This window comes from Lemur catta, chromosome 1 (assembly GCF_020740605.2).
Source record: "Lemur catta isolate mLemCat1 chromosome 1, mLemCat1.pri, whole genome shotgun sequence".
Lineage (NCBI taxonomy): Eukaryota > Metazoa > Chordata > Mammalia > Primates > Lemuridae > Lemur > Lemur catta.
The window spans coordinates 170,851,852-170,879,204 of record NC_059128.1 but is presented as its reverse complement, the minus strand read 5'-3'; the positions used below and the strand labels follow the sequence as shown (position 1 = coordinate 170,879,204).

Sequence of the window (27,353 nt, the reverse complement as noted above, 5' to 3'; positions counted from 1 at the left end):
CTGCTCACTCCACTCCTCAACAGCCATCCAGCACCCACAAAGACGAGTTTGCCACAGGGGCACCAAGTCATTAATTTCCTATCAGGTAGGGTTAGGAGGCTGGGACATTTGAGGAGCATAAAGTGACAGCCCCCACCAAGCGCATACTTGTGTCTGGCTCTGCACAAGCGGCTTCTCAAACATTCAACTCATCACAACCAGCTTTAGTGATGGCTTCAGTGGTTGACCAGGGCCTACGGCTGAATGAGTAATAGCGAGGGCTTCCTGCATGTCACTGTGCTGCCCACAGTCCCCACTCCTGACAAGGGCAGCTGACTGAGGCGGCTCTTCATTCCTCCAAAAATGCATCTAAACACCGAGTCAGAGGAGCGTCCTCATGCAATCCTGCAGCCTCTGCTCTGTTCAAGGGTGAGCAGCAGGGGTCACCTGCCTCCTCCTTGTGGTCAGGCCACACTCCCAAGACAAAGGGGATCCACTGCTTCTATATTAGGGGCCACTTTTAAAGCCCAAGAATTTTTCCTTCTAGCTATATCCCCCATAAAAGGGAACCTAGGGGAGGGGCAGGACTGTCGGCAGTTTGACTAGAAATCAGACATCAGGGCTGAGATGGCTTTAAAAGACCATCCAACACAACCTCCTTTTACAGGTTGACAACTGAGCTTCAGCAAGGGAAAGCAATTTCTACGATCACCTGGAGGCAGCAGCTTGTGGCAACGTGTTGAGGAGTTCAAGACCAGGCAAGAAAGATGTGCACAACTGAGGACTGACGATGGCAGCTGTGGCCTCACAGAGGACAGTGATGGCATCTCCACTCCAGCTCTGCCTGCCCTCAGCCTCTACCCCTTCATGGGCACTTGGTACAAATTAGAAAAAGGTACAGGTGGGCTGGACAGTCATCCCCGCTCACTGGGGGCTTATGTACCAGGAACACAGGGGCTTGTGTACCTTGCACAGCTGTGCAAGGCAGGCCAGAGTGTGGCAGCACATGGGAGGCCCTCGGATGCACAACTTTCCTCCAATCTCCCCATTATTGATTTGCCATCTGTTAACTTACAAAAATATTTCTTGATACCAAAGGAGGTCACAAGCCGTCATCCCTTCTTCCCTGTGAAGAAATCAGTTCTCAAAAGAGGGAAGGCAGGCTAAAAGGTCAGCAGGTAATGATAAAGATATCCCTTCATTCATCCGTGCTCCAAAATCTTGGGCAAGGGTTGTGCTGCCCCCACCACACCCAGAGCCCCGTCTCTTTGCCTTCACAAACAGCATGTTCCTCTCGGGGCAGAGAGAAGGGAGAAGAGTATTCAACCAAGTAGGCTCCAGGTTTTCCACATCAACCCTGCGCTTGGAAACTTTCCCGAGGCGAGTCAAAAAGCCCACACTTGCATCGTGTTATATGGTCTTCCAGGTGCTCCCACAGGTAATCAACCCCCCCAGACCTGCTTCTCATTCTGGAATCCCAATCACAGTCATAGGCACCTAGCTCCCCAAGCCAGAAAATTCCCTGGAAGACCCCTGGGTCTCTCCCACACTCCCACTCTAGAGGCCACCAGGCATCTAGAGCCCCACTCGCACACATCTCTCACCCCTCCTCATGGTTCCCACTACTGCCATCTTGGCTCAAATCATTTTCCAACTGATCTGTCTCCTACAGCCTTACTTGTCCCTCCTATGCTGCTTTCTGAAGGGCCTTTCAAAACCTCGCACAGGCTCCTTGCAGCCTTCGGAATCGAGCCCAACCTCCATCAAGCCCGCCTCAGCCTGGCCCTGTCAGCTCCTACCACACACTTTAGCCAGGCCAAGCACACAGTGCTCCCTCATACAGGGGCCAGGCCTCGCCTTCACGCTGCGCCTACAGCCTCCTTTGACCTGGAATGCCTTCTGCAGCACCAGTGCCTCAAGCCAATGGGTCGTCCAGGCTCTGACCCTGCAAACTGGCCAGATAAGCCAGCCAGGGAGTCTGGAGAATGTAGGCTGAGGCCAGAGCCTTCCAAGGAGGCAGGAGGCTATGGTTTGGGAACTCCGATATGGAAACCAGGTAGGAAGTCCTCTACCCCAGGCCTTCGACCTGACTCAGCCCTGTTCAGACTCCTGCCTCCAACTTCTCCAGGACCTCTAAGGCAATTACCTGTTATGCATCTGTCTCCTGTCTAAGACTGCCCTCTTGGTATGAGAGACACCATCACTTTCCTCTGTGTATCCCTATGCCAAACTGAGTCAGGCATGGGGTACAGCTTGTGGGGTAAAAACCCAGGAGGTGCCTTCTTGTGTTCAGGTTGAGCTCCCTGTTGGTTAGGTCATGCTGCTCCTGGGGTCCCTCTCCCCAGCAGAGGCCAGAACTGTTTCTATGGTGTGGGAGGGTGGAGGGTGTCGATGCCCCTACAGGATCTGATTCTTGGCCCAATCTCAGAAATGCGGCCTTTGCATACTGCTAAGTGTCTAGAGGCTTCCCTAATACAAAAAGGGAAAAAAAGGAGGGCTGTTACTTGGCGAGGTCTCACAGGCTCACCCTCATGGGCTGAGATCACCATGGGGTCACAACAGAGGTCTGACAGGCAGCCTGGGCTCCCTCAACAGTGAACAAAGGATGTGGACAGGTCAGGCATGTTCTCTAGGTCCACTCCTTTCAGAATCTCAAGTCCTCATAGAACCACCGGGATGGGAAGGTCTGGGGAGTCAGGACCTATCCCCTTCCCCTATGGCTGGTATCACAGCAAAGTGGTCACTATGTTTTTTATTGTGTACTCTTATCAGTAAAAGTCTTTAGCCCCCTCATCCCCAATATATTAATATGTAAGCCTATTTACAAAGCTGTACTTTTAAGCTTTACTGTACATTAAATATTAGTAAGTCTAATGGGCTGAATTGTGTGCCCCCTCCCAATTCACATATTGAAGTGCTAATCCCTAGTGTCTCAGAATGTGACTGTATTTGGAGCTAAGGTGTTTAAAGAGGTAATTAAGTTAAAGTAAGGTCATTAGGGTGGGCCCCAATCCAATACGTCTGGTGTCCTTATGAGATTAGGACACGGACACACACAGAAGACCACACGAAGACAGGAAGAAGACGGGCATCTGCACGCAAGGAAAGAGGCCTCAGGAAAGACCAACCCTGCCAACACCTTGATCGTGGACTTCCGGGCCCCAGAAATAAGAGGAAAACAGTGTTGTATAAGCCACCCAGCCTGTGGTACTTTGTTATGGCAGCCTGAGCAGACTCTTAGTAAGGCTTAATTTTGCTTTTATTTTTGTTAAAATAAATAGGCCTTTCTCATATTTTCTTCTCACACCCTACTTTGGAGGCTACAGTCATGAGGAACCTATGGCCCAGCTGGATTTTAGAGTACAGGCCTCAGGCTAGAGAAAACGAGGGTTCTGGTAGTCTCTGGACACCCCACCCCTCGTGGGCCTGAGCGTATCTGGACGAAATCTGAGAAGCCAGAGCCCCCAGTTCCAGAGGGACAGTACAGGTTTGCCCAGGCCAACCCTCCGACTGAACACCCCTCTTGCCAGTGTTTCCCAAACTCACCTAATCGAGAGAATCGCCCCGGCTGCCTTGGCCCCACCCTGGGAGCTGTACCATGGGGCCCAGAACTCAGTTTTGTCAAGCGAGCCAGGCGATTCTCGGGACCAGAAGCGTTGGAGAGGCCGTAGTCCAGGCCATTCCACGCCAGGAGACGGGCGTGCAGCGGCAGCGCGCGTGCTCCGGTGTGTGCGCATCCCGGGCGGGCAGCGAGGGGAGCCCGCGGCCCTGCGCAGGCGGCCTCCTCCCCGCCGCTCCCACCTGCGGCCCGCGGAGGCCGCCCCGCTCCGCTCCCGCCTCCCCCCCCGCCCCTCCCCCGTTCCGGCCCCCACTGAGAGCCACCGGGGTCCGCGTTTCTGCCAGTCCTGTATTTGTCCATCTACGTTTTGCGTACTGCGTTGGTTCTTTGAATCAACAAGCAGGTGGAAGAAATGCCTCTGTTTCCCTCACAAATAACTTTGCAAAGTTCAACACGCCCTTGTTTTTCTTCTGGGTGTGGCCCGCCCTAGACTTTTGGCTCAGGCTCTGGCCCTTAACTGAAACCCAGGTTCCTCGCTCCCACCGCAGCCGGACCAGAGGAGGCCACGATGCGGGACGCCGCGGCTCTGGGACGGCCGCCGACCCCGGGGCCTGCATGCCGGGCACGGTGGGGAACGGGGTATGCGGGTCGCGGGGCTCCCGCCCTCCCTTGGGTTTGCGCGCCCCAGATCCCCGGCTGACGGCAGGTTCCTCCCGAACCTCGAAAGGCATCTGGCCCACCTCGGACCCCGGCCCAGCGCGGCTCACCCAGGCTGGCAGGTGCAGGCCCCGCAGCTCACGGCTGATGAACTGGCGTTCGTTGTCCAGGAATTCGAAGGCGGCCGCCAGGCGCCCGAGCTTCCCACGGCGGTTCCTGCGCCACCACATCCACAGCAGAGCGCCGAGCAGCAACCAAGTTATGCTGAGCCCCAGGTAGCCAGCTAGGTAGACAGGCCCCAGGTAGAACAGCACGCGCGCCACGAAGGTATAGAGCTCGGGCAGCAGCCGGCTGGACAGGCGCAGCTCGGGGCCCGGCTCGCGCTGGGTTCCCTGGGCGTGGGGCGCACCGGGGGCGCGGGGCTCCTCCGCTTGCATCTCGTCGCCGCCGTCTCTCCCTTCCCAAGAGCTTCACCCGAGCTCGAGTCCGCAAACTTCAACGCCCAGGCACATCTGTTCTCCAAGCTCGAGGACCCGTCGCCGCGCCACGCCTGCCCTGCTGGGACTCGCCGGCGCCGTCTCAGCGCTCGGAGCTCAGGGGCCTCCAAGGCGTCCAGGAGCGCGGCGTCTGCGCTGCCGGAGCCGCCCCGCGTGGCCCCTGCGCTAGGCTCCAGGGGAGCCCACAGCTCCGGCAGTCTCCTCCCCGGGGGCGGGCCCAGGTGCGAGGGGGCGGGCTCGTGCCGCCGGCCTGGCTCCCGCCGTGCTCCGAAGGCAAACCTGCCAGCCCGGGCGCCCGCGGACCCCGGCGCCCCGCTCAGGCGTCAGCAACAATGGCACGCTTGCCACTGGCGGTGGACCAACTGCTGCCACAGGCGGTTTATGACTAACCGAGGCATGTGTACAAGTGACTTATCATGGATAAACATCACCTAAAACCTGTTTCCTACCGTAGTCTACAATATGCAGTCTAGTCTAGTCTCAGCTGAGCATTCGAGGCTCTCCACAGACTAGCTCAGCCCCAGCCCCAGCCCCTGCGTCGGGACCCGCTAACTGGCCCCTAGAGCCTGCAACGCTGCCCCCTCCTCTGGCATCTGTAAAGCTCAGACCTAGCCCCTGGCCTGGCCTGGCCTAGGCAAACTCAGGCCGTCCCCCAGGCCCCCCCCCCAAAACCCTCTGCCTCGCTCTGCCCACCCTCTCTGCGGGGTTTCCGTTTGGATCTTTATTTCCTGAGTCATCAGAACAGAGCTTCTGGGGGCCTGTCTGTCCTGTTGATTTATGGGGCACCTAGCAAGGGCAAGTGACCAGTGAATGAAAAGAGAAATGAAGAGCAAGCCGTTAGGTGCTTGGGAACCAGTGGTGAAGCCCGTGGTTTCAATCTCACCCTTTCTGAATGGTCAGAGCAAATGGAGATCCGAATCTCTAAGTTCAGGTAGTAAATCATCTTGTGGATGGCATATATTTTAGGTGGCCACATGCCAGGGTTCACATCAATTACTGGGATGTGATTTTGGAGTTGACAAGAGTACTAGGATGATTCTATACTCTTTCAACAGTTTTATTGAAAGGCTGGACCAGATAAACAGCACTCAAAAGATCAATGTATTCTCTCTCTGTCCGTTCAGGTGTCTCTCAATCTCTCCCTTCTCTCTCCTGGATAAAATTACTTGCTGCAATGAGTTTTTCCAACAATGGGCGTGTTCCTGGGGATCAGAATGTTGGGATCCTCCTCTAGTCTTGGCTTTTCAGGACTCAGCTGAAACAGAGGCTGAACGCCCCAAGCTTAACGTCCTGTTGCACTGGCATCCCCAGTGTGGCCTGAGAAATCAGCATAAGGAATCCTGCTCATTGGAGTTTGTTTTGGAGATTCACATGTACACAATCCTGTTAAAGGCTCTGAGTAGTTCTGCAGATAAAAAGCTATTAAACTTTGTTTAAACCCAGTGTTTCCCAAATTATTTGACCACAGAACTCTTTCCTCAAAGCACTTCTCTAACCAGGTCAGCAGAAGCTAATGAAATGAGAACGTATGATAAGGATACAGGCAATCTCCTGGAGCCTGAGACAGAATGAGGCTGGCTCTTCAGGGTGGACGGACCAGAAGTTAATTAACTGTCCGAACTCTGCTCCTCATCCTTGTTTCTCCCTGCTGACCTGCCTCCTTGGCTCTCTGGCTGAGTGCAGAGCACAGCACCTTCCCCAGCGTCCGGGGTTGCAGGGCACAGGTCTCACCAGCCCGGAGAGACTGCCTTGACCCTGCCCCTGTCCCAATTCCAAATTCCTTGGAGAGAGGAGCCACCTGTATCTATCGTCCCCTTCCGTCTTCACACGCACCAGGTCCGCACCTCATCCCCCACCTGGGTTAGTGTGTTGGGGGAGCATTACCAGAGAAAGGAAGGCTGCTGGTTTGTGAACTGGATGGACACCCTCAAAGACAGATGCGCAGCGTGAGACCTGCCGACGCCCTGCAGGCATTGCTGCCCGCCAGCTGCACTGCCTTTTCTGTTCCTTGAACACATCAGGCTCATTTATGTCTCAAGGCTTTTGTACTTGCTATTCTCTCTGAGCTGTTCCTCCTCTAAATCTTCCTCCTAAGTACATTAGGATGGTGGGATAATTTGATTTTTTTTTTTACCTTTGGTAATCCTTATTTATAACGCCATGAAATTACTCTCATAAATTAAATACATGAGAACATGGAGAATATGACATCTAAAACTTCATACCCTGCCTGAGGTCAAATCTGTACCTAGAATACTGGAGCTTTTATTTCCCTTGGCATTGTCAGGCCCAGCCTCTTGGCAGACTGTTGTCCTGGTTCTTTGGCTCCTTGCTTGGAAAATTCACAAGCAGGGCCTGTGTGACGGAGTGACCACAGACAGGAAGCAATTCCACACAAACAGCTCTTATTGCAGAAAAGGGAGCTATACAAAGCGAGAGTACGTCCCAGAGAGGAATGGGTCAGTCTCCATAAGTAGAGAAAGACATTGAGGACGCCCAGGTGGTTTCCTCTTATTGGCCTGGTCCAGGGGTGGGCTTGCCAGAGGTGTGGGGTGTTACCAGATGATTGCTATACATGATTGACAGGTGTTCTTATAACAAAGCCGCAGCTCCACAAGTGTGTGTGCCTCAAATCCTCCAGTTCCTGCTCTTTGTGGTTGTTAGCTGCGTTTTCCTGCAGTCCCTTCCCCAGCTTCTCTGCCCCTAGGAATCGCCCTCCTGGCCTGTATCTGCCATCTGCAGATTTGGTCCCTGCCTAACATTCCCATGAGAGAATGGAACCTAAAAATCTTTGGGGCTTGAGCCTGAAGGTCTGTCTTCTGTAGCTGCTTGAAGCTCAACAGATCTCCAGGCTCCAAGACCTCTTTTAAGAGCTGCAGGTGGATGATACTTGTGGCCTTATCTGGTGGCTCCATGGGAGGTGGTATTGTCTTGTTCAGATGCCGGTGTGAAATCCCGGAGCTAGCATAAGTTTCACGTGGAACTGCTGAAGCCTTGAAGACACACAAACTTGGTAAGAAGGTTAAAAATGCATGAGCCAAATATTAACAGAAGGACAATAGCCACTAAAGGTCCCAGGAATGTTAGCAACCAGGTCATACTTGGTAATAGTGAAGAAAAGTAGTTGTAAGAGGAAGAAAAATGAAATCACAATGAAAATATGAAAATTATGGGTGCTTGAGAATAGGCAAGCACAGAATTATTCCTTCGTGGCACAATATATCTAATATGCAGAGGATTCCAGCAAAACCTAACATAAGAAAGATGAGGAAATATATGGAGAGATTCTTTACTATCTGTGGTGGCATAGCCCTTGAGGTTTAATTATTTTGCCTTTTTGAAGAGAAGCTTTAATCCCTCAGTTGGGTCACACTTTTAGGCATCTGTGGTTTCAGCGTCCTTGCTGGTTTCTGGGCTCTGAGCGTCCACCGGTTCAGCTCTCAAGATGTGCACCCAGCCTGCGGGCGATGCCTTTCACTTTCACTCCTGTGGGGGTAGACAAGATAGGGCCCTTCCACGTGGGCTCTATCTGATCGGCAGGGCCTCTTTCTTTCCAATCTTTAAGGAGGATCCAGTCCCCCGCTTGCATGGGGGCAGTGATTGTCCCTTCCTTGTGCATCAGTCAGGACTTGTTGCCCATAGTCCAACAATGCCCGTTGTACTTTCTATGATGTGTTTTAGAAGATAAGTAGCCTCAACACATTCCCTGATAATTTGTTCTTGGAATGTTCAGCCACATAAGATTTCAAAAGGACTGAATTTCAGTGTCCCTCTGGGAGAGACACAGATCCACATCAAAGCAATGGGAAGGTTTTGGGCCCAATCTGTCTTAGTTTCCTGACACAGCTTAGCTAGGGTGCTTTTTAGAGTTTGGTTGGTTCTCTCGACTTTGCCAGAAGCCTGAGGCCGCCAGGAGGTGTGTAAGTGGTAATCTACTCCTAAGGCAGTTGTCAGTCCCTGGGTTATTTTGGATGTAAATGCTGATCCACTATCACCCTGAAGCCTAAGGGGAAGACCAAAGTGAGATATGATCTCTCAACAATATTTTACACACCTCTGCAGCCCTTTCTGTATGGGTTGGGTACACCTCAACCCATCCTGAGAAGGTGTCTACTAATACCAAAAGATATTTGAAACCTCTGCACTGATTCATCACAGTAAAATCCAGTTGCCAGTCTTCCTCCAGGTACCTGCCTCGTGGCTGTTTTAGCTCTAGCAACAAAGGCAGGTGAGCTCCCCCTGGTGGGTTATTTTGCATACACAGGTAGCACAAAGCAGTAACTTATTTGACCAATTTGTCTAATCCTTGGATAATCACCATTTTTCCTAAAAGGATCTTTAAAGACTTGGCCCCCACATGGAAGGCTTGGTGGAAGCTAGAGACCACCTTTTGAGAAATATTAGAAGGGACGAGGGGCTTTCCTGCTTGCTCCCACCATCCCATGGAGTAAAGGTGAATCCCCTTCCCTTGGCCCAGTCCTCCTCCTCTTTGGGATAGACCCACCTTTCTTGTATTTCTAAGGGTGCAGATAACACCGGTAACACCGTAGAGACAAACTCCTCTTCCCTCATGACCCTCTTGGCCTCTTGATCAGCTTTGTCGTTTCCCTGTGCTCTGTCCCCTTCTTTTTGGTGCCCTCTACAATGCATGGCTGAGATTTCTGTTGGTAAATACACTGCCTGTAAAAGTCTGAATTTCTTCTTCATGTTTGATCAGAGAGTTTCTAGCTGAGAGTAGCCCCTCTTCTTCCAAATTTGGCCTTGTGAATGGAGAATCATGAAGGCATATTTGCAGTCAAATGCTCTACCACTGAGCTATACCTGCCATGAAGGCATATTTAATGTCAGTGTATATTTGTATTATTTTATCTTTGGCCAGTCCTAGTGCCCACCTTAGGGCTATTAGCTCAGCCTTGTGAGCTGAGGTACTTGGTGGTAAGGGGCCACTCTCTAGAACCTGAGTATGGGAGACCACTGCATACCCAGCTCTCCGATGTCCTTCTATCACCATACTACCGTCCCTAAACAAAATGTCCTCTGGGTCCAACAACGGGGTATTCTTTCAATCTGTTCTCCCTGCCGATCCTGTTAGTACTGATTCTTGACAATTATGATCAACAGTTCCATGTTCTCCTGGTTCTGCCAGAATGAGTGTGGCTGGATTTAAGGCCACACAAGTTTCCAGTGTAACATCTGGGTGTTCTATTAAGGGGAGCTGATAACGTAACACCTGGCAATTGGAGAGCCAACTCCGTCCATGTTCAGTTAAAAGAGGGGCCAGGCCTGGCTTGGTGGCTCACGCCTGTAATCCTAGCACTCTGGGAGGCCGAGGCGGGTGGATCGTTTGAGCTCAGGAGTTCGAGACCAGCCTAAGCAAGAGCGAGACCCCGTCTCTACTAAAAAATAGAAAGAAATTATCTGGCCAACTAAAAATATATATAGAAAATATTAGCCGGGCATGGTGGTGCACGCCTGTAGTCCAGCTACTTGGGAGGCTGAGGCAGTAGGATCGTTAAGCACAGGAGTTTGAGGTTGCTGTGAGCTAGGCTGACACCACGGCACTCACTCTAGCCCGGGCAACAGAGCAAGACTCTGTCTCAAAAAAAAAAAAATAATAATAAAATAAAAGAGGGGCCAGATTAAGTGGTGCCTGAAACTTCAAAGTCCCAGAAAGGACCAACTTTTGAGCTTCCTCTACCAGGAGAGCTGCAGCAGCCAGCACTCCCAAACAATGGGGCCAGCCTCTGGCTATGGGGTCTACATTTTTAGAAAAATATCCTACCAGTCTCAATCCCCCTCCAAACTCTTGTACCAAAACTCCCACAGCCACTTTATATTATATGTTGATGAGAAAAAGAAAATGTTTGTCTAAGTTTGGTATTCCCAAGGCCAGTACATGGGTTAAGGCTTCTTTTAGGTCTTGAAAGTCTTTCTCCTGTTCTTTCCCCCACATCAGGACTTCACTCTCATCCGCTTTTAAGGCTTCATATAAGGGTTTGCTATTTTTCCAAATTGGGGAATCCAAATTCTATAATGTCCAGCCATTCCAAGAAATTCTCTTAATTTTTTTTTGTAGTTGGGGTTACTGGGGAGCAAATGACCTGCACTCTACTTGAGGACAGTTTTCGTTGTCCTGGAATTATAACAAATCCCAAGCAGGTTGCCTCTGGTACACACAATTGACCTTTTCCCCTAGAAACCTTAAAGCCTTCTTTCCCCAGGAACTCTAGGGTTGCTCTGGTACTTATAATTGAGACTTCGTAAGAGGGGCTATGAATGAGTATGTCACTGACATACTGTATCAGTGTATTTGGAGGTTATGTTCTTAATTCTGTGAGCAATTTCTGTAATGCTCCCCTGAGCAAATGGGGGCTATCCTAGAACCCCTGAGGAAGGACAGTCCACATTAACTGTCTAGCTCTTCCTGTAGTGGGAATCCTCCAGTTCAAAAGCAAACAGGAATTGACTGGGTGTAAAGGAACTGAGAAGGCATCCTTTAAATCTAGGACAGAAAAATGGGCTGATCCTGGTGGAATGTGAGTGATAATCGTATACGGATTTGGGACCTCCAGGTATAAAGGCATGACGGCCTCATTTATGATTTTTAGTCTTGAACAAGTCTTTATTTCCCACGCGGTTTTTTACTTCTAGAATGGCAGTGTTGCAAGGGGATGAACATTCTACCAACATCTAGTCTTCAACATTGTTGTATTATCGGGGCAATTCCCCACCGCCCCTCCGGGAACAATGGATACTGTCCCTTGCAGGGAAAGGGAATTCCTGGTTTGAGGATTACCTTTACTAGTGGAATCCTTACAGCTTGTCCTGCATTTCCATTTGCCCAGACTCCAGGATCTACATTCTATGCCTGTTGGTAGCTTCTGTTCTCCCCCCAAATCCTCTCAAGGGTTACCCAGCCACATAATAGTGTGTGGTTGTAATTATAATTGGAGACCCAACTTGACCAAAAAGTCTCTTCCTAATAAGGAAATTGGCACTTCAGGGATAAGCAGAAATTGGTGAGTAACTAATATTCCTTCCCAGCTACATAATAAAGCAGGAATATAATACCTTCTGGTGAGGGATCCATCAATGACCACAACCATACAGGAGGAGGATGACAGGGGTCTGCCAAAGGTTTTTACAACAGCAGAAAAAGGATTTTCTTACCGGCCACATCCAAGGTTACCCAGGATTCTTCAAGTGTGATCTCACCTCTGTTGTCCACATCTGGGGCACAGTTTTCTGGGCCCCACGGCCTTCCCGGTGTGGTTCCAGGCTCCTTCGGGCTTGACTTGGCACTCCTTTCACACTGAAAACAGATCTTATCACCACCTCTTGGGTTCCTCGGAGTAGCCAAGTGAGCCATAGTGGCAATAGCTGCTGCCAGTAGTTTGGCCTTTTGGCAGTCACTTTGCGTCACCTCTATATCCCGTTTATTGTAGACAGTGGAGGCCGCTGACAGCAGCTGGGCTGTATGTGGGGTTCCAAGGCCAACTTCTGGAGTTTTCTGCAAATATCAGAGTAAGAGTTGTTAGTGAGATATTTACAACTATTATTGCCTCTGCTGAGTTAAGGCCCATATTGGTATATTTCTTGACAGCTTTAGTGATTTTTTTTCCCTAAATATTGCTGGGCTTTCTTCCCTTCCTTGAACTATCTCTGCGAATTTAGAAAAGTTGACTGGTTTTACTTGAATAGCTTTCATGCCTCCTATAAAACACACTATCAGGTGACTGCAGAGATGGGGTCCTCTTTGACCCTGTTGCTAATTCCACCCTGAGTCCCCTTGGAGAACTGCTTGATTTCCAGGTGGAAGATTTTGATTTAGTGCATGAAGCTGATCTCCATAAACCTGACCAGCTGCCCAAATCCTATTTCTTTTGTCTAGTGAGCAGCAATGTGAGAGCAAGACCCACACATCCTTCCAGGTTAAGTCAAAAACAATCATCAGGTGTTTAAATTCTTCTATGAACCTCCCTGGGTCAACTGAGAAGCTTCCCAGTTTTTCCTTACATGTTTTGAGATCCCCACTGAGAATGGAACGTGACCCCTCACAGACTGTCCTGTGGGCCCTGCTACTTCCTGTACAGGATATATGGGAGGTAGATTTGGACTCAGAAAAGAGGGGTAAAAAGGAGGGGGTGGACCATATTCTGGTGGGGTTTGAGGCACCTCTGGGGCCAAGGCTATAGCCACAGTCCCTTAATCTTCACTTGATTTCTTTTCTGAAATTTGAGGTTTGTCTGGGGCCAAAGAGATACCTGTACCTTTTTCTGTCCCCCTAATTTGATACTTCTGCACACAAGACTCACAATATTGGGGATTATCTCTCAGGTATATAAGGGCCTGAACATATGGAATTTCTGACCCCTTTCCCTCCCTTCTACAAAAGAGATCTAATTGTAGGATAGTATTCCAGTTAAGACTCCTATTCTCAGGCCAGGATTCTCTGCCTGGCAGTTGGTTTGGGGGCCAGGCTGTGTTGTAGGAAAAACACTAGTTTCCTTTTGCAGAGGCTGTTGAGTCCAAGGGCCTTCCAGTTTTTTTAACAGACATCCCAGGGGAGAATTGGTGGCGACTGAGGTTTCCTGTCCCACTGTCTCTATGGAAGAGAACAGAATAGACCAGGAGTAGATTACCTGTTGGACCAGACGTCCTCATGGCTGGCAGGTTTGGCTCAGAGCTTGCTTAATTAGGCCGTGCCCAAAACCTCTATCCTGACTGCCTGTCGGACCAGGCATGCCTGGTCCTGACACACCAGCCACCCCCCGGGCAGGCATCCCTCCCTTGGGTGGTACTTTATCATGGGGACACCATGTCCTGTCCCCATGGTCAGAGCCCCCTCCTGGCTCCGGAGGCCCTGTGAAAACTTTCCCCCATGACCACATGGCATATGGCAGGGGACGGTCTACCCTCAGTTCTCTAAGTCTGAAACAGCATGGAATGTCATGGGATATAGTCCTAGAAAACTGTTTCCGTTAGAAAAATAAAGATAGGATTATAGGGGTGAGGGAGACCACGTGTTTCTACAGGGGCCTCACTGCAGTCAGGGAGTTTTCCAGCCAGGGGATCCCCTCAACTGCTCCACTACTTCCTCAGCCTGAGGACGAACCGCTGTCCACACAGAGCAGGAGCCCCTTGGCTGAGGGTGCGGGGAGTTGCATGAGACCTTGACGGGCATGCAGCAGTTCTGGATTTCCAAAATGCCATTTCCTGAGTCCTAGTGTCATTTAAAAAAAACAACAGGACAGGAACTCTGGGTTTGCACCACATTCGCACTACTCACCACGTCTCACCAGACTTGGTAAAGGAGACATAAAGGTGACGTGACAAGGCAACCTCCAGAAAACACACTACTCCAGCACCTTACCTTCAAAAGAAAAAGCCTCCTGGGTTTTGGCACCAAATGTCAGGTCTGGCCTCTTTGTGGACTGTTGTCCTGGTTCTTTGGCTCCTTGCTTGGAAAATTCATAAGCAGGGCTGGTGCGATGGAGTGAACACAGACAGGAAGCAACTTCACACAGTTTTTATTGCAGAAAAGAAGGGAGCTACACAAAGAGAGAGTATGTTCCAAAGAGGAATGGGTCAGTCTCTACGAGTGGAAAAAGACATTGAGGATGCCCAGGTGGTTTCCTTTTATTAGCTTGGTCTGGGTGAGGGCTTACAGGAGGCGTGGGATGGTACCAGATGATTGACATATAAAACCTCAAGTTCCTGTTCTTTGTGGTTGTTAGCAGTGTTTTCCTGCAGTTCCTTCCCCAGCTTCTCTGCCCCTACGAATGACCCTCCTGGCCTGTTTCTGCCACCTGCAGATTTGGTCCCTGCCTAACAATGTGGACACTCTAGTTCAGGGGTGGGGAACCTGCATCCTTGGGGCCACGTGTAGCCTTCTGGATCCTTGAGTGTGGCCTTTCAATGAGTCCAGATTTTACAGAGCAAATCCTTTTAATAAAGTCTAGTTATTACAGCCAGCAAAGAAATCTTATGCACTGTTTGATTAGAGCAAAACTGAGTAGAATGAAGCCTTCCAGAGCCTTTGCAAGCTCATTTGAGTGTCCATCATATTACATACCAGCTTTTCAGAGAACAGTAGCTCAAATATCTATTGGCCATTGTTGTGGGCTGAATTGTGTTCTCCAAAAGCTATGTTGTAGGCCTAACCCTTGGTAACTATGAATGTGATCTTATTTGGAAATAGGGTCTTTGCAGATGTAATCAAGTTAAAATGAGATCATAATGGATTAGGATGGGCCCTAAATCCAATGACTGGCGTCCCTATAAGAAAAGACAATTTGGAGACAGAGACACAGAGGAGACACAGAAAGGGAAGAAGGCCATGTGAAGACAGAAGTAGAAACTGGGAGGATGGAGCTACAACGGATGCAAAGGATTGCTGGCAACCGCCAGGTGCTAGGAAGAAGCAAGGAAGGATTATTCCATAGAGCCTTCGGAGAGAACTTGGCCTTGCCAACACCTTGATTTCAGACTGCTAGCCTCCACCACTGTGAGAGAACAAATTCCTGTTGTTTTAAGCCATCCAGTTTATGTCACTTTGTTATAGCTGCCCTTGGAAACAAATACAGCCTCCTACTGAGTACCAGGCCCTGTTGTAGGCACAAGAGATTCAGTGTGAACAGAACAGACAGGCTCCCTGCTCTCACATAGCTGACATTCTAGGTGGGGAAGACAGACAACAAACATTTAAATAGAGAACAAGAAAATTGCAGGTAAGGAAAATTGCTCTGAAGATAGTGCAGTGAGTGGGATGACAGAGAGTGACTGGCGTCGGGCAGAGAGCTGTTTTAGCCAGGTTGATTTGGAAATTTGAGTTGAGAACTAAATAAAAAAGAAGACTAAAAGTGTACATACAATTTTATCTTTTTTAAAACTTAATATCTCATAAAATCATCTCTTCTTTAGAACAGAACGATAAATGTCCTCCGCTATGTAGGTGTCATTAGTTTTACTTTTGCATTTTCATATGGAGCTAGAATAATTTCCTATATGTCTGTCCTCTCTGTCAGACTGGGGATTCTTTGAGGGCAGCGGCTGTGTCTGATACATCCTTCTGCCTCCGTGCCTAGGTTCACGCTAGGCCTATAAGAAGAGGCTAGAGAGCACTGGGTAAGAGCACAGTCTTTGTCATTCATTTGCCTGGGTTTTTTTTTTTTTTTAATTTTTTATTCTCTTCCAAGCCATGTGAGCCTGGGTTTCAATCTAGACTCAAGCACTTACTGACTCTAGGACTCTGGGAAAGATCCTTAATTCTCTGCAGTTCCATTTCCTTATCTGTAAAATGGAAATCATGATACTTAAATCACAGGGTAATTATGAGGATTCAGTAAGACACAATGTGTGTTAAGTTGTATGTCCAGATGGGGAAGTTTTCAAGGAAGAACTTAGTTTTATCTATATTGCTTGACTTTTTACAACAAGAATGTATTTGTGTATTATCTGTATAATTTAAACAATTTTATTGTTGTAAAATACATATAATATTTACCATCTTAACCATTGTTAAGTGGACAACTCAGTGGTCTCAAGTATACTTACATTGTGCAAACATCACCACCATCTCCAGAACTCTTTTCATCTTGCACAACTGAAACCTTATACCCCTTAACCAGTAACTCCCATTCCCCTCCCTTCAGCTACTGGCAACCACCATTCTATTAATGTTTTCTGTCTCTATGATTTTGACTACTCTAGGGTCCTCATATAAGTGGAACAATACAGTGTCTTTTTTTGTGACTGGCTTATTTTACTTAGCATAATGTCCTCAAAGTTCATCCACGACGTAGGACATGTCAGGATTTCCTTCCTTTTCAAGGCTAATATTTCAGGGTCTGTATACACCACATTTAGTGTATCCATTCATTTGTCAATGAACACTTGGGTTGCTTCCACATTTTAACTATTGTGAATAATGCTGTTATGAACATGGATGTACAAATATCTCTGAGACCCTGAAATCCTTTTGGGTATATGCTCAGAAGTGGACTTGCTGGGTCATATGGTAACTCGGTTTAAATTTTGCAGACCTGCCACACTGTTTTCCACAGCAGCTGAACCATTTTACACTCCCAGCAACAATGCACAAAGGTTCCAGTTTCCCTGCATCCTTGCCAACACTTGTTATTTTCTGGTTTTTTGACAGTAGCCCTCCTAATGGGTGTGAGGTGTCGGCCACTAGATTAATATTAGTATATTAGAGACAGAAATCATTTCAGGAGTTTTGCAAGGCTTTGCCCTGAAGGAATATGTGACCATGTTAGTTCACATATCAAAAGCTGCCTCGCCTCAGGAGGGCGTCTCAATGGTCAGTAGTAGCTGCTTTCCAAGGTGACGCTGCAGTCTCAAGCCTGTGGCTTTCGCCTGCTTTGAACGACAAAGCAGGTTTGCATGGAGCCCCGGGATGGGAGCTGATCAAAGAGAGTGTCCTCCCGCCCGAGAGACAGACACCTGTGGCTAAAAGCAACTAGCCCAAGGGACAGCTTTTGCTAGACTTCTGACGACCTGTCTCAATACACAATAACTAAAAAAAATATGAAGCCACTATGTCTCTGTTTAACTTTTCTGCTAAAGTGATAGTTTTATCTTAGAACTTAGAAGTTTGTCCTAGAAAGATTTTGTAACTGTTCACATAGAGTTAATTAAGGGATCTATAGAAGCCTTGTGGAAGACTCTGAAGTTAAAACGAACTACCTGTTATTATGTAAATCTGTTACCTCTGGCAACTGATCACTGTACCTATAAATACTGATGTGAAACTTCAGTCTTGGCCCTACAATTCATGGGAATATTGTGGGGACCCCAAAGTACCCTCTCTGTTTCTATTTTCATAAATCTATTCTTTATAAACTGGAATGCAGAAGGTGCTTAATGTTTGTGAAGAAACAGACACATGAATGTGTTTGAGCCAAAAACAGGACAGTCCTTAATCACATCATCAGAGAAACAGCTAGAGAGGGAGCCACACCTCTTAGGCTGTTCACCTATAATCTTTTCAGGCTGGGCCTGCAACTAATACAGCAGCCAGTGAAATGTGGCAACATTTAGAGCTCTGTGTGGGGTCCTCGGGGTGGGGGCAGGTGCAGAGACTACACCTAGGAAGTCAATTATTTTACAGTCCCAAAAACGTGGTGGAGGTAGGTGTGTGGTAAAGGTGGTGGGCAGCAGGAAGGCATGGGGGTGGAGGGCTGAGCATGTCTCTCTACAATGTCCTGCGGGATCTGGCCCCTGCCTACCACCCCGAGATCACCTCCTCGAATCCAGCCTGCACCTGTGTCTTCAACCCCACTACACTCTAAGTGTGGAGCAGGAGGCCCGGTGGGCGTTCACGGTCCTGGGTGACGGTGGAGTTGCTGCCGTCCTGGAGAGTCAGGCTCTGATTGCTTCTCCTTCTCTAACATGGAGTGGGATGGAGGCCAGGGGCAACCACCTTGTTAAGACTTCAGCCAGGCCTCCCTCGAAGACCACAGGCAGGATCTGTGTCCTCATGTCCCTCCACATACCCACAGGCGAGGTTGTGGAAATGCTCAGATCGGGCCTGGAAGCTGCAGTTTGGGGAATCCTGCTTCACCCTCCTTCAGAACTCCTGCCCTGCCCCTCTTCTCTGTCTCTTTGGCTCCACCCTCCACTCCTGCAGTTCTTGACACCCCAAATCCAGTACTTTATTTACCAAAAGTAAATGAGACCAAAGGTGTCTCATTTTTTTTATTATAGTAAAATATACATAACATAAAATTTACCAATTTAACCATTTTTAGGTGCACAGTTCAGTACATTAAGTACATTCACATTATTCTGCAACCATCACCATCATCCATCTCTAGAACTTTTTCCATATCCCAGACTGAAACTCTGTACCTGTCAAACCATGAGTCTCATCCTTCCCTCCCCCAGCTCCCAGCAACCACCATACTACTTTCTGTCCCTACGAGTTTGACCTCTCTAGGTACCTCATACAGGTGGAATAGCCGTCCTTTTGTGTCTGACTTATTTCATTTAGCATAATGTCTTTAAGCTTCGTTCATGTTGTAGCATGTGCCAGAATTTGGTTCCTTTTAAAGGCTAATATTCCATTGTATGTATGTGCCACATTTAGTTCATTCATTCATCCAGCAATGGACATTTGTGTTGTTTTGATATTTTGACTATTAGGAATAATGTGCTGTGATCATTGGTGTATCTGTTTGAGTCCTTGCTTTCAACAGAAGTGAAATTGCTGGATCATATGGTAATTCTATGTTTAATTTTTGAGGAAACACCATATTGTTTCTCATTTGTTTTTTAAATTTACTTAAATTCATGAAATTACAAAAGTCTTCATGTTTGTTTTAACAAATAATACAAAGGTATATGGAGAAAAGTTTCATAATCACATACCTTATGTGCAATAAATGTTATCCATTTGCATTAAATCCTTCTGCACCTCTCTCTGTTTGCACAATGACATACAAGCAGAGGTATCTTTAGTTTTGATTTTCCATTTTCTTTCTTTCCCTTTTGATTGTTTAAAAAAGGAATAATAGAAACTCAAAATCACTCCGATATCACTCCTTATGAAGTCTCTATGAGGTACGTATTGTATTGAAATTATTTTATACAGTTGCCCTTCAGTATCCTGAGGGGACTGGGCTCAGGACTCCTATAGATACCAGACTCTGAGGGTTCTCGAGTCCTTTATATAAAATAGCATGGTATTTGCAAATAACCTGTGCATCCTCCAGTATAGTTTAAATCATCTCTAGATTACTTATACCTAATATAATGTAAATGCTATATAACTAATTGTTTTACTATTTGGTTTTTTGCTTGTATTTTTTATCATCATATTGTTATTTTTCATTGTTTTGTTTCCTGAATATTTTCCATCTGCAGTTGGTTGAATTCAAAGATGCAGAACCCGTGGGTACAGAGGGCTGACTGTAGTTGGCTATTAAAATAGATCAAAATAACATTCATCTGCTCCTTAAAGTAGTAGAAGTATGAGGGAAGCAGGAGGGGAGGAACAACTAAATAGGAAAAAAAGTGCTAACCCAGAATAGTCTTCCAGGTCATTTATCATTCATGGGTTACTTTGTAGATGGTAAAGGAGTTTTAAATGAGGCCAGTAGAGAACAGAAAGTTAAGTGTTTTTTCCATAAAAGCAAATATGAACTCTGTCATTCAAATTGTGAAATGCAATCTTGCCTCAAGTTCAGGAAAAGTAAGAATAGATCTTATTTTGAGCAGAAGAAGGATGTCACAGTGACTGCTGCAGTGAAACCTTCTTGATTTCTTGTCTGAATTCACCAACACCCAGCCTACTGTGTGGACAGCCTCTTCCCACCTCTGCCAAGAGTCTCCAAGACACACTCTCAGCCTCACCCCTTATTTCATTTACACTTGTCTCCTATTTCTACCCCCAGGAACACCTGGCTGAAGCAAATCCCAGCTGAACACTGTCACCTCTGGGATAAGTAATTGCTTTGATTATAAGGAGAATTTTGTCTTTCCAAAAGTCCACGTATCTATTTATAATTAGACTGCCTTAAATGTGTTCATAATATTCTTTTAGGCCACGCTATTAGGAAGGAAAACTGCAAGTAATTTCTTAATTAGAATAGATTGTGGGGGTTTATGATTGGGTTTTTATACCTATTTTTGTAGATAATTATTTAATATCTGTTACAAATTCCAATTCTGACTGTACACACCTATACTCAATGAGATTTTTTTAGTGTCAAAACATGATCTGAAAGTTTTGATGTTTTTATTTGGTTTTGCCACAATAAGCTTTCCTTATCCTGTAACAAAGAGGTCTACCTCCTCCAATCTGGTGTTTCGTTCTCCTCACCAATATTTTCCCTTTGTTTTTAGCTATTTCATTCATTCTTTCAAAAAGTATTCATTGAGGGCCTATGTGCCAGACACTGTTTACAACTGGACTAGAGCAATGAATAAGACAGACAAAACCCTGGCCCTGGGAAGCTTATGTGCTAGTTTTGGTTTTCCAGCCTCATTGGCTAGATAATATATATATTTCTCTAACATCTTCCACTCTACTGTTTAGGGGCCTAATATAACTGTTGAACAACTTTTTCCTGTGGGTGGAAGCAGGCAAACTCTCTTCAGACCTCAGACGGCAGTCCTTAGTTGTCGGCAGAGAACTCTGGAGTCTTCGCACACACCAGTCAGGGAAATTGATTGTTCTGTTTCCCGTGCAGTTCTGGTTTCTTTGATCTGGGAACTTTTGTCAATCCCAGTTCTGTTACCCAGCTGAAGTGGCTCCTCATGTTCTTCTGTGGGATACAGGATTGTGTCCCATGGATCCTCCCGGGGCTGGCAGACATAGAAGTCACTGTGGAAGGTCACTAATAATCCACATTGATATTGCAGCTCATCCCCACCTGGAGGTCCATTACTGCCACCACAGTCACCAGTAAATAATGAATGTCAGTGTTGGCCAAGGGCAAATCTGACTCGGCAGGGCAAGGACCAGCTAGGAAATGGGCTCTGTCCTCACTGCCCTGGAAAAAAAGCAGGCTATCCAATGGCAGATGTCCACACTGGCAGCAATTCTACCTCCAGCCCCTGCGCTCCAACCAATGATTCTATATTTCATATTCAGTTGTATTAATAATTATATGGCTTTAAGATTTTCTCTTTAAAATCAGTTGTGTTTTCAAAACTGATTGTGAAGTTGTTTTGAATTTTTCAATTTTACCTAAATCTTAAAATGTCTTGGTATAGATGTGTTTATAATATTACTTTTTAAAAAATAAATGTCTGTAGGATCTGTAGTGATGTTTATTTTAAATTCTTTTTTTTTTTTTTTTTTGAGACAAAGTCTTGCTCTGTCACCCAGGTTAGTGTGCCATGGTGTCAGCCTAGCTCACAGCAACCTCAAACTCCCAGGCTCAAGCAATCCTCCTGCCTCAGCCTCCCAAGTAGCTGGGACTACAGGTGCTTGCCACCACCTCTCGCTAATTTTTTGTTTCTATTTTTAGTTGCCCGGCTAATTTTTTGTATTTTTAGTAGAGACCGGGTCTCACTCTTGCTCAAGTTGGTCTCAAACTCCTGACCTCAAGCGATCCTCCCACCTCGGCCTCCCATAGTGTTAGTATTACAGGCATGAGCCACTGCTCCCGGCCTAAAATTCTTGTTATAGATACTTTGCATTTTCTTTTTTTTTTTTTTGTTCCCTTTATCAGTGTTGTTAGGGGCTTATCAATTTCAATTAATCTGTTCAAATAACCAACTTTTGATTTTAATTATTTTTTTCTGTTGTATGTCTGCTTATTATTTCATTGATTCTGCTCCTATCTTATTTCATTTCTTCTATGTTCTTTAGGTTTACTTTCCTGTAAACCCAACATATTTTTTCTTTTTTTTTTTAGTTAGCTTTTTGAGATAGAAATTAAGGTAATTAATGTTCAACCTCTTTTATCCTATATGCACTTAGAGCTATAAATTTCCTTCTATGCACAACTATAACTGCATCCTACAAGTTTTTAAAAGAACAAATTGCTAACATTTAAGATCATACTGGATGGAAGGCATTGTATTAAAGGCTTTACAAGCACTCTCTATTTCCACATTTATTTTCATTAAATATAATTTATATAGTAAAATACACAAATCTTAAAAGTATATCTCATTCAATTTTTACCAATTATACACCAAATCCAGATATGGAACATCTTTATCACCCCAGAAAGTTTTCTCATGCTTCTTTCAGTTAAAACCTATGTTCAGAGATAAATACTCTTCTGACTTTTATAACCATTGACTAGATGTGCCTGTTCTTGAACTTCATGTACATCAAATTCAACAGTAATCCAACAGTATATACACTTTTGTATCTGGCTTTTTTGCTCAACTTAATGTTTTTTATATTCACTGTATTGTTGTATGTGTGAGAACTGGAGTTTTTAAACTGCTATGTAATATTCCATTACATGGATATATTACAGTTTACTGATCCATTCTCCTGAAGATGAAAGTTTAGCTTTTTAGGTTTGGGCCATTATTATTTTGGGCTATTTTATTCTGAATAAAACTGCTATGAAAATTCTTATACATATTTCTAGGTGGACATATGCTCTCTTGGTTTTGTGTGGAACTGCTTGGCCATAGGATATATGAATTTTTAGTTTTCAATGTTTCTAATGTTTTAAATTACAGAGTATTAAATAAATAATAGTTTCACTATCTTTCCCATTTCCCTATACATTTATAACTGACAGTAAGAGAATTTTTAATGTTTTGTCGAACATTTTTAAAGGTTAAAGAACAATCATAATTTCCCCTGTTGATTATTAACATCACTTTGAACAAATTCAGCTTGTCCCACACTACCATGCAAAGCGAGGACTATTTGTATATACAGCATAACGTAATCACAGGAGTGACAGACAGCCCATCGCCTTTGTCCTGTGCTATTGGTTGGTTAGAAGCAAGCCCGTGCTCAAGGAGAGTGGATTACACAGAACTTAACACTAGAGGGCAGAGATCCATTTCATAATTCTGCCCACCACAGCATCTTAACTATCTTGAGTTTTCCAATCTAACAGCACATTATTGCCCATCATTTTCTTTTAGGACTTCTGTAGTTTGTTTGCACAATGTTTGTAGCTTTCAGAATAGAGGAATTGCATAACTTTTATAAGAGTTATTCCTAGATTTTTAATATTTTTGAAGCTATTGTAAGTGCTATTGATTTTTCAATTTCATTTTCTAGAGTTTGGCTAGCATATAGAAATAACATTAATTTTTGTATGTCAACTTTATATTCAGCAACCTTACTAAATTAGCATACTACTTTGCTTGCAGATTCTTTTGGATATTATATTCCAAAAACGTCATGTTATCTGTCAATAAGCACATTTTTACTTCTTCCTTTTTAATCTCTATATCCTTTGTTTCTTTTCACCATCTTTTGGAATGGCTAGACCTTCCAGTACAACGTGGAATAGGCATGAGAGCAGAATCCTTGTCTTATTCCTGATCTTAGAGGAAAAGTGTTCAGTATTTCATCATTATGCATGAGTTAGCTGTAATTTTAAAAAAGATATCCTTCATCAGATTAAGGAATTTCCCCTCTTATATTAGCTTACTGAATTTGATGTTGAATTTGACTAAATGCTTTTCTGAATCTGTGGAGATGATCATATGGTTTTTCCCTCCTTATTCTGCTAATGCAAAATTATGGTGATTGATTATGGATGTATATAATTAATGCTACATGACTAGGGCAAAACTCAGTTGAGGGAGGGAGGGACACATACACACACACATACACACACATAAACTCAGTAGGTCATTAGGTATTATCTTTTTATTAGTGGATTTTATTTGCTAATATTTTGCTTAGAATTTTTGTATCTATGTTCATGAGGGATATTGGTCTGCAATTTTCTGCTGTTGTGATTCTCTCTCCTTGTCAGTTTTTGATATCAAGATTATGCTAATAAGTTGAGAAGTTTTCTTTTTCCTCTATGCTTTGAAATAATTTGCATATGGTTGGTATTATTTCTTCCCTCGATGTTTTGTAGACTTTACCAGTGAAACCATCTGAGCCTAGAATGTTCTTTGTGGGATGATTCTTAATTATTGATTTAATTGTATTAACACATATGATTTTTCAGACATTTTGTTTATTCTTATGTCAGGTTTAGGTCCAATATGTTATAGTTTCCTTATTTTTCAGTTAAAAAATATTCTGTTTCCCATTGTGATTTTCTCTTTGATTCATTGATTAATTTGAAGTCCCTTTTAAAATTTTTAAATAGTTGGGGATTTTCTAGCTTATTTGTTATTAATTTCTTATTTAATGCCATTATGGTTAGAGAGTGTACTTTGTATGTTTTAAAACCTCAGAAATGTGTTGAGTCTTATTTTATGGCCCAGGATACAGCTTATCTTGGTTCTATGTGTGCTGAAAAAAGTGTGTTCTGTAGCATTGGGGAAAATATTCTATACATGTCTTTTAGATCAAAGGATTGATAGTATTGTTCAGAACTTCTACATCCTAATTTTTTGCCTGACTGTCCTATAAGTTACCCAGAGGAGTATTAAATTTCCTATTGTGCTTGTTTGTCTATCTCTTCTTCAGATTCTGCCAAATACTGCTTTGTGCATTCTGAAGCTCTGCTATTAGGCATATACACATTTATAATTCTGTCTTCCTAACGAATTCCCCATTTTTTGTTATAAAATGTCCCTGCTTATCTTTGATAGTTCTCCTTATCTTGAAGTCTATTTTGCCAAATATAAACATACCCACGCCAGCTTTCTTGTGCTCACTGTATGTATATCTCTAGTCATCCTTTTACTTTCATCCTATCTGCAGCTTTATATTTAGAATGTGTCTCTTATATAACTAAAGCTGGGTCATTTCAAAAAACTCATCAGATGATTTCTGTCTTAAATTGCAGTGTTAAATCCTTTTGTATTTAATGGAATAACTGATGTATTTGGGTTTAAATATGCTGTGTTGCTCTTTGTTTTCTCTTAGCTCCATCTGGTATTTATTCCCTTTTCTCCTTTTCTACCATTTAAAAATTAAGCAAAGGGAGAATTGACAATTCATCAATCATAATTGGAGGTTTTAACACCCCTCCCTCAGCAATTTATAGAACTAGACAAAAAATCAGCAAAAATATAGAAGATCTGAAAAGCTCCATCAAACCTCAACTTACAGAACGAGAGAAGGTGGCAGACTAGGAGCAGCCCACCAGCACACCGCTCGCAAGGAAAGGAGAGTAAACTGCAGGCAGATGCCCACCTACGGCTGGCTCTTCTCAGAAGGAACACTGGGAAATCACTGACAAGCAACGTGGGACACTCAGTATGAAAAACAAGGTGACAGGGCAATACACTGGACAAGATCAGAGGGATCTGTGGGGAGGCATCTACACGCAGGGAAGAATAGGAGGATAGAGCGCTGGGGTGCCACACTCCCCCCCCCCCACCACCACAGGTGCTGTGTGGGTTGTGAGAGGGCTCCCTCCATTGCCACAGGCCTCTGTCTGGACAGACCAGGGACATGCCTAGAGTATGTGCAGAGTCATTGCACCAGACAGTAGTTACGGTAAGGATCTGGCAGCAGCAATCCCAGATTTCTGCAGTTGACACCACCTTGTGCTCTCGGTGCACGGCCCAGGTCAGCACAGGACTCGGCTTTGCAGCGCTAGCCTTCACCTCCCTCCCACTGGGCTGAGGAGGGAGCAGACTGGGCAGACACTCTTTTGAGCTGTACCCTGTGACGGGGAGCCAAGAGCCCCTCCCCTCCAGTGCAGTGGGATCTGAGCAGAGGAGTTAAGCAGGTCCCGGGTGGGGTGGGGATAACTGGGCCTCTGGACCCGACCCCCACCTGCATGATTTAGCACCGAGGGTCCCAGAGTCTGTGGAACAGCTCACTGCCTCCTCGGCCCCGCCTTCACCATCCTCTGTCAGGTGGGATCAGTCTGCTGCCTGCACAGCCCTGCTTCCAGGTCTGAGGTCCTGCTCAGAATCCCTGCTTCTGGCTCCACCCCAGTCCCAGCTGTGAGGCTCTCCTGCAGGAACCTGAGGTTTCAGCCCTGTGGCTCCACCCCTGTGACTCCATAGCCAGGCCCAGGACACTGACCCCAAGATTCCAGCTCTATATCTGGAATAGATACAAGATCCAGCCAGATATAAGATGGTCATGAAACACTGGGAAGATTCATAGCAAATAGGACATCTCTAAGACACATAGTAATCAACCTTCCCAAAGTCAAAATGAAGGAGAAAATTCTGCAAGCAGCAAGATGAAAGCAACAAATAACCTACAAAGGAAAACCCATCAGGCTAACTGCAGATTTCTCCGTGGAAACCTTAAAAACCAGAAGGGGATGGGGCCACATCTTCAATCTTCTTAAACAGAACAACTGCTAGCCTAGAATTTTATATCCTGCAAAACTAAGTTTCACAATTGATGGAGAAATTAAGTCTTTTCAAGACAAGCAAACACTGAGGGAATTTGCCATGATTAGACCTGCCGTGCAGGAAATACTCAGAACTACATTATACGTGAATCAACACAATAGATACTCACCAGTGTAAAATAACCCAAAAACTAAAGCTCATAATTCTTTTCAAATAATACCACAAAAGGGAAAACAAAGCAGTAAGGTACTACTCAACATGATGAACAGAACAACATCCCACATATCAATTCTCTCAAAAAGAACAGTTTAAATGCACCATTCAAAAGACATAGGCTGGTTGAATGGATGAAAAAACACAAACCAAGTATCTGCTGTCCCCAGGAAACACGTCTAAACCACAAGGACACACATAGGCTTGATGTGAAAGGATGGGACAAAATATTCCACACAAATGGAAACCAAAAGAGAGGTGTAGCCATTCTCATATCAGATAAAATTGATCTTAAATCAACAATGGTAAAGAAAGACAAAGATAGTCATTATATAATGATAAAGGGAGCACTTCAACAAGAAGACATAACAACAATAAATATATATACACCTAACACAGGAGCTCCCAGATACATAAAACAAATTCTATTAGAGCTAAGCATGGAAATAAATAGTAGTATTATAATTGCTGGGGACTTCAACACCACACTGTCAGAGCTGGAGAAATCATCAAAGCAGGAAATAAATTTAAAAAACACTGGACTTAAA

At 45.3% G+C, this 27,353-nt stretch overlaps 1 protein-coding gene across 1 annotated transcript in view; it reads right to left on the bottom strand.

Annotated features, from left to right (window-relative positions):
• ESYT3 (extended synaptotagmin 3) overlaps positions 1-4,863 on the bottom strand; it is a 42,292-nt gene extending 37,429 nt beyond the window's left edge. Inside the window, exon 1 of the mRNA XM_045539193.1 lies at positions 4,306-4,863. Coding sequence (XP_045395149.1) covers positions 4,306-4,632 — 327 coding nt within the window. The 5' untranslated portion in view covers positions 4,633-4,863. The remainder of the gene's footprint in view (positions 1-4,305) is intronic.
• Positions 4,864-27,353: the final 22,490 nt, after the last annotated feature.